Source organism: Capra hircus, chromosome 19, assembly GCF_001704415.2.
Source record: "Capra hircus breed San Clemente chromosome 19, ASM170441v1, whole genome shotgun sequence".
In the NCBI taxonomy this organism is placed as follows: Eukaryota; Metazoa; Chordata; class Mammalia; order Artiodactyla; family Bovidae; genus Capra; species Capra hircus.
This window is the reverse complement of record NC_030826.1, coordinates 10761556-10774554: the sequence shown is the minus strand read 5'-3', so window position 1 is coordinate 10774554 and position 12999 is coordinate 10761556. Positions and strand designations below refer to the sequence as shown.

The 12999-nt window shown below is 35.0% G+C and overlaps 1 protein-coding gene across 1 annotated transcript in view; it reads right to left on the bottom strand.

The window, feature by feature from the left end:
- MED13 (mediator complex subunit 13) overlaps nucleotides 1528-12999 on the bottom strand; it is a 97842-nt gene continuing 86370 nt past the window's right edge. Inside the window, exons 27-30 of the mRNA XM_018064145.1 lie at nucleotides 11179-11327; nucleotides 9450-9623; nucleotides 5846-5946; nucleotides 1528-5504 (exon numbers count right to left, since the gene is read on the bottom strand). Coding sequence (XP_017919634.1) covers nucleotides 5372-5504; nucleotides 5846-5946; nucleotides 9450-9623; nucleotides 11179-11327 — 557 coding nt within the window. The 3' untranslated portion in view covers nucleotides 1528-5371. The remainder of the gene's footprint in view (nucleotides 5505-5845; nucleotides 5947-9449; nucleotides 9624-11178; nucleotides 11328-12999) is intronic.

Here is a 12999-nt window from a genome sequence, read left to right as displayed (position 1 = left end):
CTGTATGGATCACAAAACTGTGGAAAATTCTGAAAGAGATAGGAATATCAGACCACCTTACCTGCCTCTGAGAAATCTGTATGCAGGTCAGGAAGCAAAAGTTAGAACTGGAGAAGGATCAACAGACTGGTTCCAAATCGGGAAAGGAGTCTATCAAGGCTATATATTGTCACCCTGCTTATTTAACTTATATGCAGAGTACATTATGTGAAATGCTGGGCTGGATGAAGCACAAGCTGAAATCAACATTGCCAGGAGAAATATCAATAACCTCAGATACACAGATGGCACCACTCTTAAGGCAGAATGTGAAGAACAACTAAAGTACCTCTTGATGAAAGTGAAAAAGGAGCGAGAAAAAGCTGGCTTAAAACTCAACATTCAGAAAACTAAGCTGTGCACTGAAGAATTTATGTTTTTGAACTGTGGTGTTGGAGAGGACTCTTCAGAATCCCTTGGACTGCAAGATCAAACTAGTCCATCCTAAAGGAAATCAGTCTTAAATATTCATTGGAAGGACTGATGCAGAAGCTGAAACTCCAATACTCTGGCCACCTGATTCGAAGAACTGACTCACTGGAAAAGATCCTGATGCTGGGAAAGATTAAAGGCAGGAAGAAGAGGGGACGACAAGAGGATGAGATGGTCTGATGACATCTCCAACTCGATGGTATGAGTTTGAGCAAGCTCTGGGAGTTGATGAAGGACAGGGAAGCCTGGTGTGCCATAGTCTATAGGGTTGCAGAGTCAGACATGTTAAGTGACTGAACTGAACTGATTGCTAATTGTTTTAAAAGGTAGAGAATGACCAGATGTAATAAAAATACATATTTATAATTTTTTTGTCTTCTCTTGACAGAAAAAAAAAATTAGAAATTCCAATGATATTCACACCTTTTTACTTCTGCTGTCAGAAATGACCACCAATTTTAAAATGAGCACAACAATTTTGGGATTTGTCCTTACTCAGTTTAAGTTTGGACAAAAATATTTTGAACAGTTGCTTAAACAAAATCGGCAGAACTATTTTTCAACTGGTTGTTTATATGTGAACACTTCTCTGGAAATTCTCTGGTAGTCCTGTGGTTGGGACTCCACGTTTTCACTACTGAAATGTTCAATGCCTGGTCTGGGAACTAAGATCCCACAAGCCATTTTGTGCTGCGAAAAAACCAAAAACAAACCAGCAGATCTCCCACTCACCTACTCTGTTTGTTTCAATAACACTTATGCGATTTTTTATAGTACAGAAGTAAGCTTTCAATTTCAAGGTAGCTTGTTTAGACTAGGAAACTGATATGAAACTGATCAGCCTAAAAGGAATTTATATGTATAAATATAATTTCCCTGTATATTATACACTGATGTATGATTAAAATCTTTTACAAAGTAAAATACTTCAAAGAAATTAAAAGCTCATCAGTTTTTAGATTGCCCCTTTTCATTTATAAGTGGCATAAAAATATCACTACTACTTTTTACATGAATTTAAGATGGAAATATTTTCAAGAGAATGAGACACCACAATGAAGGCTTCATGAATAATTTATTCCATTTGAAGTTTTTTTTGTTTTTGTTTTTTTTTTAAAAAGTATAAACCTTTTCATTTCCTCAATCACAATTTGTACAACTCAGTGTTATGGCATTCGGCAGCAACAGTGTTTGTTCCTTATTCTTTTTTTATCACGTTAAAAAAAAAAAAAAAGCAATTGGACCATATTAAATGTCACTGCTAAACAACTTTAAAACGCCCCTTCGTAAAGTGACCAAGCTATTTTGAGAGAGTTGATGCTGACATGTCCAGTAATGACATTACAATTTATAGTTTAAACTCAGTAACTTTAAGGTCCACAAATCCAGTTTACTCTGAAAACTAAAGCTATTTTAAAACTTCATGAATACATCAACCTGAGGAGTATTTTAGGTCCCAAATCCAGTTTTAAATTAATACTCCACAAAAAAGAAAACATATATATATAAATTTAAACCACAGTTCTGGGCCCATTAAAACATCAAGAAAAACTGAATGGTTAAGATTTTCTAGCAGACTTTTTTGAGGGGTGCAGGGAAGCAAAAGAATTTTATGTCAAAAACATTTTTCCTTAATTTAGACAAACTAAAGTCTTAAGAGGAAACCCAGACCAAAACATCACTCATGCAACGTTAAATGTATTAATAGACTGATATGTGATGCCACAGTGGATGAGCAGCAAATTATATGATGCAACAGCATTTAAAAACTTCGTTTTAATGTCTTCAATTTGAACATTTTAAATAACGCAACATAGTATTTTGATATTACAGTATGAACATAGTGCTTGATTAAAGATCTGCAAATCTTTGTAGTAACACATTAAGTTAAAAAATTACCTCAGAAGGTAAATATGAAGACGAAAGGAGAATATTTTAATACAGTAATCTGTGCCATACTGACAATTGAGTACGAATACAGCTGAGGATAGTTGACTAAGTAGTAAGAGCTTAATTTTTAGTGGTTTAAGAAAAGTTAGAAAGATTTAAAAATTACAGCTACTTTTAAAATTTAAGGATTACATATAAGTACACTTGGTGGCCTTCTGGCCAAACAATAAGGTGTACAGAAATTTATTCATACAGTGTTAATTCACAGTCCTGATAACTGAATGGCTTGCATAAGAAAGGTATGGCTAGATGTTTCTCACTGGCTGGAAGCAGACATTATATAACTAATCCTTTAAAATGCCAAAATACTCAACTCCCACCCTGCTTTGTAATGGATAACTGCACAAAAAACAGACATCAGCACTGTAACAAAGAAGTCATGGTGTTGGTGATCAACTGGTATAAAGTATATTACTTTGCTTACCTATTTAAACAAAACTTGTCTGTAACTACATTAGTAAGTCAGATCCATCATCCTGCACGAAGGGCTTAAAATTTTTTTTTTTTCTGAAACAAGTTTCCTGACCTTTTCAAATGGCTATTTAATAACTTTCCATTTGAGTGTAAATTTATATATGAAGGGAAGAAAAAAATCTTATCAGTAAATCTTATATATTTGGGAACTATTCCTTGATTCCCAGATTAAAAGGAATCATGTAACGGGTTCCTTTCTTATGGCTCCATATAAAAGAAACTGTCAGGGAATAATTTTTTAAAAATATGTTTTCAAACTGAGGTGTGGTTACTATAGATTAGTGATTTTAAACAACAGAGAGTATATTTTTTAAAGAGTCACTACTGAGATAATAAAATATATAAAAAAGAATACCATTTTAATACAAATTTCAAATAAGCATCTTTCCCCTCAAATCTCAGACAAGTATTTTTTTAAGTACAGAACAAAACATGCCAACATAATCTGTAGTGTGTTAGCATAATTTAAGAACAAATGCACAGATGTGACCTTTAAATTTTCACTTCAAAATAGGCTGACCACTGGGATTGCATAAATGATTGAAAACCTCCTTTGTTACCAATTGTGTTTTCTCTATAGGAAAAACAAGACTTGCTAATGTTTTAATATACACAATTTGAAGAAGTTATATTTTTCATAAGAAAGTGATATTTAAGCTAAGCATATAGTATTTACAAAACAAGTTTCAGTTAAAAAAAAAAATAACAAAACATACCAAATTACAGTTTTGTAAATACAATCCATTTTGTCCTTGTAGAGAATTAGTGAACATACAAATTCAGAATTTAGCTAGACTGCTTCCAAGAAAGACAGGTAGACTTGGCGACTGTGAATTCAAGTCAGCTACACAGGTAGGAGGCTAACTTGGACTCTCTTGTGAGCAGCACTGTAGAAAGGATTTTTTTTAAGGGGATAAAGGCTGCATAAAAGCAGTTATCTTGGCATGTGCAAACAAGAAAAGGGAAAGCTGTATTGAAGGAAGGGGTGAATTAAAGTCCCTAAAATTCAAGTCCCTTCTTTAGGGAGGTGAGAACCTCCTTGGCATATGCCCTGCCTTTTCTGAGCTGTGTTATAGAAAAGTACAGACTCTGGTGTTTGGGACTGCCATCTCCAAACCAAGAAAATTAAATAAATAAAAAAGGCAAAAGGAAACAGGCTAAGTTTAGAAAATGGTTCTTTAACTAGTGGAATAGTCTGAATACCAGAATTCACTGAGATCTATTTACACCACAGTTTGATTGCACACACACACCCATACATATGCATACTCTCACACACATTCCCAATCTTTAATTAAAAAAAAAAAGTCAAACAATCAAGAGTGACTGCTCTTAAAATAATTTGTAAAATGCCTAGAGCTGGGCTAAATTTCAACCTATAGCAGATCCTGAAGATAATTTTCATAATTAATAAGACTCCCATGCCTAGATGTGCCACTGTTAAACAAAAAATTTTAAGCATGTAACATTAAACACCAAAATTAGTTTAAGCATTCAGTAGCAAATGTTTTTCTTGTAAAACTAAGTTTCTTTCACTGGAAATGGCCTGAAATATTAGTCATAGCCCTAAACCATAGTACAAAATATAACTGAAGAATTCTCATTTTTATTCTAAGTTAAACCACCTAACAATATCACTTGTATATTGCCATCATGTTATTCTGTAAAGGTGTGATCGATATAAAATGTTGTAAGACCCGGTACCTTTTCAATTTATAAACACAGTGAACTTCATTACTGTACATGTACTCTGCAACTACAGCTTAGCTGTAAATCCTCCACACACAATGGTATGGACATTATTTCCCCTCTATCCCCATTAAACTGTACATCAAGACAATACAAATTTACTGTCCCACCCACCCCCTTACAAAAAAATAATACTCTAAAAGCAACCCTACTGCAACTTTTTAATTAAGACGATTACATATATTTTAGACCAATTGCTTTAAAGCAAGAAGGCAGTATAAACCTTCTAGGAAAATTTTTATAAAAGAGGTTAAGAAATATAAGACAATTTATACATTTAAAAACTTACAATAAATAAGAGATGCAGGCATTTTTGAATACTAGATACTATAATCCAATACAAGAACATCTTGATGTTCTGAAGCCATATGTTGAAATTCATTGTTCCTCATGTTTCCTTCTCCATGCTTTTAATATTCATTTAACATGACTGGGTACTATGGCTCATTACTTTTCACAAATACTGTGACTGGAAAAAAAAGGTTAATTTTGCTACGAAAATGTTATAATACGTTGTGTATGATCAGTCATCATCCTAGAGTTCAGTATAGTCAATGAAAAATAACAGGGTTATCGCCCCCTCCCCGCAAGTCAAAACAATATTTGTTGAAGTAATAAGAATTAGACCCCATCACAAATGACTTTCACTGAGAAGATAACTGTAACTTAATCTTGCAGTGAAATCTTTTTCCTTGCTCTTTTCTTGCACAGTTCCATCAAATGAAGATCACAGCATATTCATGATAAAGTTATATAACTGATTCAGCACCACAAAATGAATTGGGAGACATGAGCGTCTGTCCTGGATTGCAGGGTCACAGGTTAGCCAGGAGAGTGCATTGTACTGTTCCAAAACAAACCTGAAAAGCAAGTAAACTAAGTAAGTCATGTATGTACCTGCATTGTAAATTTTTGAAGCAAATTAGAAGATGGCATATAAGACTAAAAGTCACACAAACAAAAAGTTAAAGTATGAATTGAAATAGAGGGTCTTATGGAGGTTAAAGAAAACTGATTTTCATTAAAATTGTTCTCAGAGGTAGATAACATGTATTAGAAAGGAAAGCACTCATTCTGAATGATAAATAATTCAACTAGGGATCCAAAGGTAACACAACTGTAAACTACTGCCCCAAATGAGAAAAATATGAAAGGATCAACATGATATTCTTTCCAAGCTTAATGGTAAAAAGAATTGTACCTGAGGACATCTGAAGTCTGATTTGAGTCCAGTGGGTGGGAGTGTTTACTGTGAAGCAGCTCGTCAGATTGCACTGAAGGCACGTGGAGGTGCAAAGAGGCCTAAAAAGTAACAGATAATCGGTCAGCCAAATGGAAAAAATCTGTTGGTTTTACCTTATTTTCCCAAGGTCTCTTCCTTGATGAAATATATTTTAGACTTATGTAATGAATGGGAGCCACTATAAACATGGCTATTCTTCTTGTTTAATTCATTATACAATTTTTAAGCGCATAACAAAATTTTTTCAGTTTCATTGCTTTTGAGGCCACATAATAATCCTATAAAAAGGATTTCTAATTATTTTCTATGTGTACCTGCCTAGATGTGTAAACATTTAAGAAAGCACAAAACTGATAAACCTGAGTACAGTCTCTATGTAACATAGACTATGTAAATTAACCTAGGTCTAGCGCTGAAAAAAGTACTGTGTTAAGTAGCTTCAGTGTGTGTGTGACTCCTTGCGACCCTGCAGACCATAGCCCGCCAGGCTCCTCCGCCCACAGCAAATTTTCCAGGCAAGAATACTGGAGTGGATTGCCATGGCCTCCTTCAGGGGATCTTCCCAATTCAAGGAACGAACCCACATCTCTTATGTCTCCTGCACTGGCAGGTGGGTTCTTTACAACTAGAGCCACCTGGGAAGCCTGAAAAAAGTACCAGGAGTAAGCATATGCAAATGTTTTACCTATAAAGCTATAAACCTTAAGCAGAGCTACTTTCAGTGGTTGGATGAAGCACAAGCAGGAAATCAAGATTGCCAGGAGAAATATCAATAACCTCAGATATGCAGATGACACCACCCTTATGGGAGAAAGCGAAAAGGAACTGAAGAACCTCTTGATTAAAGTAAAAGAGAAGAGTCAAAAAGTTGGCTTAAAACTCAACACTCAAAAAATGAAGTTCATGGCATCCCGTCCCATCACCTCATGGCAAACAGACAGGGAAACAATGGAAACAATGACAGACTTTACTTTCTTGGGCTCCAAAATCACTGTAGATGGTGACTGCAACCATGAAATTAAGACACTTGGTCCTTGGAAGAAAAGTTATGACCAAACTAGACAGCATATTAAAAAGCAGAGACATTACTTTGCTAACAAAGGTCCATCTAATCAAAGCTATGGTTTTTCTAGTAGTCATGTATGGATGTGAGAGTTGGACCACAAAGAAAGCTGAGCGCTGAATAACTGATGCTTTTGAACTGTGGTGTTGGGGAAGACTCTGGAGAGTCCCTTGGACTGCAAGGAGATCAAGCCAGTCCATCCTAAAGGAAATCAGTCCTGAATATTCATTGGAAGGACTGATGCTGAAGCAGAAGCTCCAGTACTTTGGCCAACTGATGTGAAGAACTGACTCACTGGAAAAGACTTTGAGGCTGGGAAAGATTAAAGGCATAGAAGACGACGACAGAAGATGAGATGGCTGGATGGCATCTCCCAACTCGATGGACGTGAGTTTGAGCAAGTTCCGGGAGTTGGTAATGGACAGGAGGCCTGGCGTGCTGCAGTCCACGGGGTCGCAAAGAGTCGGACAAGATTGAGCGACTGAACTGACTGACTGACTGAGCACCTTAGGTAATACAGTGCCCAGAAGCATTCTTTTGCCCATTCAGTTTCATAGTGGAGGCTTAGTAACAACTCATACACTCACTTAGGTGTGGCAATGAAGAGTAAAAGAAAGGAATATGGTATTCTTCTGTGTACGCCTATAAAAGGTACTATTTCATATTGAGATGCGCTCTCCTCTACAATTGCAATAATATGTATAAAATTTTGTGTTGTGTATTTAGAAATATAACCAAAAATATGTTTCAACTGCCCACGGGCCCTTGATTTACAAGTTATAAGCAAAAGTCTCTCATATGGCAGATTACAACAAATAAATGAATGTAATTAGTAGTAGTGCTCTAATTTCAATGATAAAAACTTTTTTTAATCATCTAGGTAACAACCTTTTTCTCCCAAGACAAGAGAAACATACCAAATGATTTTATTGCCTATGGTATAGAAATAAAATGGAATGTATGAAAAAAAAGGGTGAACAAAATTATGGTAAGTTATGCCTTACCTGGTAATTCAGACCAGAAGTCCTAATCTTGTTACACTGTATCTGAGGGTGAATGCCCACTTTACACTATCCTCTCTGCAAATAAATATTGAGTAGAAAAGAATCTGGATAGTCCCTTGGACTTCTTATAAAGTGGTGTTTCTTAAAAACATGTTCTGTGAAACACTATTATTTGCTGCTGTTTTTCAGAGCTTTTAATGTGTATGGTAATAACAAAAGAGAGAGCAGAAAGCACATGGAGCACTTCCTACAGGAGCAAAGAACCCTTTGTTTTGTAGAAACTCCAAGGATTACTACAGAAGTGCAGAAATCCCCCTGGGAATACGTTCTTGTAGTGAGACACAAGACTACTACACATACACTGGAAGGGGCAGAAAAGTCTTATGCTAAAACTCTTACCTTGGCCAACACTCTCTAAATATATTATCTCACTAACAGTCAATTCAGATCAACAGCTCTTGTATTCTTCATGAATGTGCTACAGAAATTCACTGTTTAATCAAAATGTCACTAACTCAATGATACGTAAGCCAAGGGAATCAGATTTAATAGTAACAGGCTTAAAAGACAGCAACAAGCTTATTGGTTCAAGTACCCACTAAATATAATCCTAAAAAATTAAAGTATATACTATTCAACTTTTACCCTACAAATAAAAATCAGTTGGCAAGTAGTTAAGTTAGCATAATTTATGGAATAAACCAGTCAACTTCTGATGGGTTTATATAAGAATAAGTGAAATCAGATCTACATTTGTTATTTTGGAAAAGTAGTAGTAGCAGCAGGAACAAACTCTAGATAGAGCTTTCACATTTCATTTTACCATTTTATGATTTATCTCCACACCTTGTTGTATCACTTGATAATTAATTTGTTTTGATAAAATAAGTCACTATGGGTCTAAGAATACCATTACTTGAAAACCACTGCATAGTTTTAACACAGGAATTTACACAAAGCTAGTAAGCTTTTTTAAGGAGGTAGGGAAGTGCACCTAAATAGTAAACATTTTTACAAAGATTGACTCCTTTAGTTCTCAAAATAATGATGCATAACAGGAGTATACTATGCTATAATTCAAAGAATAACATTACATAATCATTAGAAGATCCAGATTTTAATCAAGTCTACTACTAATTTATGACTGTGGACAAACAATTTTTTCTGAACTTTTAATATGCTCACTGAGAAAACGAAAAGGTTAGATTAAAGGTATTTTAATATAAGGTTTCTTCTAGCTCTAAACTCTAAATGTGCAGCTAAAAATAATTAAGAGCAAGGGTCTCAGATAGTCCATTTAAAGTTATTTAAAAGTTTAAACTTAGTATAAATTTAAGAATTAGAGTTGTTTCATAATTATTCTCTTTGTTATTTTATCTAGAGAGTTATATATGACAATGCATTTAAGACCTCAGACAAAAGCTAAACTTCTTAGGACTTAAGTGGTCAATCAGCATCACTCAGGAACTGGCAGAAAAAAAAATAAGAGCAATACCTTAAGAAAAAGGGGACACTGATATTGTGCTTGAGGACATGCTGACCAGAACCAGTCAGGTAAGGGACCCGCTTTGGCAGTTGATACAAAGTAACCAAGGGCCAATGGTTGCTGAAGAATATTAGTTACTTCATCATGAGATTCTGTTGAAAGTAGTCGATCAGTACCTTGACCCTTAAAAAGACAAAATTAAAAATGTGTTAATTCATTTACTATAATAGCTATAAATACAGAATGGTTTTTTATTATCAGTCTCATTATCTAATTACTTCAATTTAAAAAATACTGAAGGATATTTTAAAAAGTCAATTTGCTATGTATCATAATTAGTAATAGCATTAAATAAATGAATTTTAAGAGTTTTAAGAAAATATACTATTTTAACAAGTTTGTATTATTATGTCAAGCCCATGTTCAGCATGTGAGTGTGTGTATAAATCTTTGTAGCTGACTCAAAAGTACAAAACATTCAATGAACTTTCTAACTTATTTCCTAATACCCTCTCAACTAATTCATGATCGTATCCTGACCCAAAAGGTGGACTGAATTTATCTTTGCTCATGTAGCACTATCTATAAAATGCAATTAAGAGATTTGGAAGGCATTATAGCAATGCTCATATCCTTTAGACTAGTTAACACATTCTTTGCTATTTATTTTAAGGAAATAGATAAAAAGAAAACTCATATATCAACAGGAAATATTCACTGCAATTATTACCTACAACAGAAAAAAAAATAAAAGATTTAAGTGTCTAATATTTGCAGAATGATGTAACAAACTAGAAAGTATTGCTGACTCAATGGACATAAATTTGAACAAACTCAGGAGATAGTGAAGGACACAGGAGCCTGGCATGCTGCAGTCCATGGGGTTGCAAAGAATTGGACATGACTTAGGAACTGAACAGCAATGAAAACAAACTATGGTAAAGGAACAGTGTAATTAAAAAGCTGCTAAGGGAATTCCCTGATGGTCCAGTGGCTAGGACTCAATGCTTTCTCTGCTAAGGATGCAGTTTCAGTCCTGATCTGGGAACTAAGATCCCACAAAATTGGTTCTATTAAAGTGGTATGATTATTGGTGCTTTTCCTTATTTGTTTCTTTTTTTCAAACATCACTTCATTTCTTTCCAGTTAAAAAAGAAAAATGAAAGGATGCAAAGTAAGGTCAAACGAAGATCCTTCTTTAAACATTATGTAAACATATGCATATTACAATAATCAAATAACCACTATATATAATTTCATTCAAATAATGATGTTACTCAAATGAAGCTCAAATAGTTTTGAGTTCAAACAGAAGGACAAGACAGAATGTTTCTGTAAGTGGTAAAAATAAAAAGGGTGGTGTTTTTTCTATTTTTATGGGAAAATCACTATTTCCTTTATGTTCCTTGGCCACAGCTCTGAGATGAATGGCAGCTCTTAGAGTCATATCCTGTTTCTCAGATAATCTAATCCTATTTCTACATAGAAGCTATGGTGAAGTGGCAGGAAAACTAAAAGAAGGATTAATGCCAAGTAGTCTAGAAAATACAAAGTCAGAGAAAGCAGAACCTTAGAGACCCTCTTAATGTACAACTCTCTGTGGCAGAAGTACATGAATGGACTGTTTTAATTTTCTTGCTAATTTTCAAGGGAAAAAAGTGTTCTCTCTCATTGATATAATCCATTACTAAGTTAATGAATGATATTTAGATAAACGGGACTTTTATAACAGGGTTACCTTGCCAGCATCACCGCCATGGGGGTAATGAGATCCTGGAGAATGAACAGGAGAACCCGTTGGAGATGCAGGAAGGATATTAATGATATCAGGGTCAAGATCATCTCCTGTGTCTAATAAATCAAAGATACCCATTCCATCTGCTCCATCTATGAAGAAGGAAGAAAAAATTAAATACTCCCTTTTTCATATCCCACAGTCATTTACAAGAAAGGGTTAAAACAATGGATCTTAACCAAAATGAGTTAATTTAATCAACATTTACTGAATGTCTACCATGTGCCAAATATTGTGATAAGAGCCAAATAATCAACTATGCATAAATAAACATGAGACTGCTTTGAATAATGGTCCCTCCCCAAAATGCCCACATCCTAATTCCAGAAACCTGTGAATATGTTACAATGAAGAACTTTGCAGATGTGATCAAACTAAAGGTCTTAAGATGGGGAGATTTTTCTGGATTATCCAAGTGGGTCCAATGTAACCAAACAGGTCCTAATAAGAGGGTTAAAGTATGCTTAGAGTCACTAAAGATGTGACCGTATTAACTTGCTGGCAGTGAAGATGAAAAAAGGGACCATGAGCAAGAGATGTACATGGTCTCTGCTGCTGCTGCTGCTGCAACTAAGTCACTTCAGTTGTGTCCGACTCTGTGCGACCCCATAGACGGCAGCCCACCAGGCTCCGCCATCCCTGGGATTCTCCAGGCAAGAACATTGGAGTGGGTTGCCATTTCCTTCTCCAATGCATGAAAGTAAAAAGTGAAAGTGAAGTCACTGAGTTGTGTCCAACTCTCAGTGACCCCATGGACTGCAGCCCACCAGGCTCCTCCATCCATGGGATTTTCTAGGCAAGAGTACTGGAGTGGGGTGCCATTGCTCTGGTACATGGTCTCTAGAAGTTGTCAAAGACAAGGAAACAGATTCTCCCTTAGAGCCTCTAGAAAGAACCAACCCTGTAGATACCTTGACTTTCTATTTATAGCCCAGTAAGAATAATTTTGGACTTCTGACTTCCAGAACTGTAGGAAAAGAAATGTGTGTTGTTTTAGGCCAATAAGAATGTGGTAACTTGTTACAAATAGCAACAGGAAACTAACACAAATGCTGGGAATGAAAATGTATTTAAAATGAGACTAGTCAGAACAAATTCCTTAATTCTTTATTATTAAAATATTCAAGTTACTGTATACACATTAAAAGAGGAGAGTAATTATTACCCATACTTTTGACTTTAGAGATGTGCCATTTTCTAAGGTAACTCAGAGCAACAATGGAATATCACTTATTTTCTCTTGTACTAAAATGCAATCTATACAAGTACATCTAAAAAGTTATTAATTACTATATTATTTTGGTAAATCAAAACAGAAGAGAATATAAAATGACCTGCAAAGTTTACATACAGGTAACTCAACAGTATGTACATAAACTGTACAAATATTTTACAACCAATGTTGCCTTTTAATGAAGGTAAACATCAGGGACTTCCCTGGTGGTCCAGTGACTAAGACTGAACTCCCAATGCAGGGAGTCTGAGACTGATTCCTAGGAAACTAGATCCCACATGCCACAACTAAGAGTCCGTATGCCATAAGCAAGACTCAGTATAGCCAAATTAATTAATCAACTCAAAAAATAAGTAAACATTTATGGGATAATTCACAGCATTAGTTCTGATATCAATAAAGCAGAAGAATGGTATTAGTCTCCTGTAGCAGTTTAACAGATTTCCACAAACTTGTTTAAACAATGAACATTATTTTCTTCCAGTTCTGGAGGTCAGAAGTCTAAAATCAGTTTTATTGGGTTGAAATCA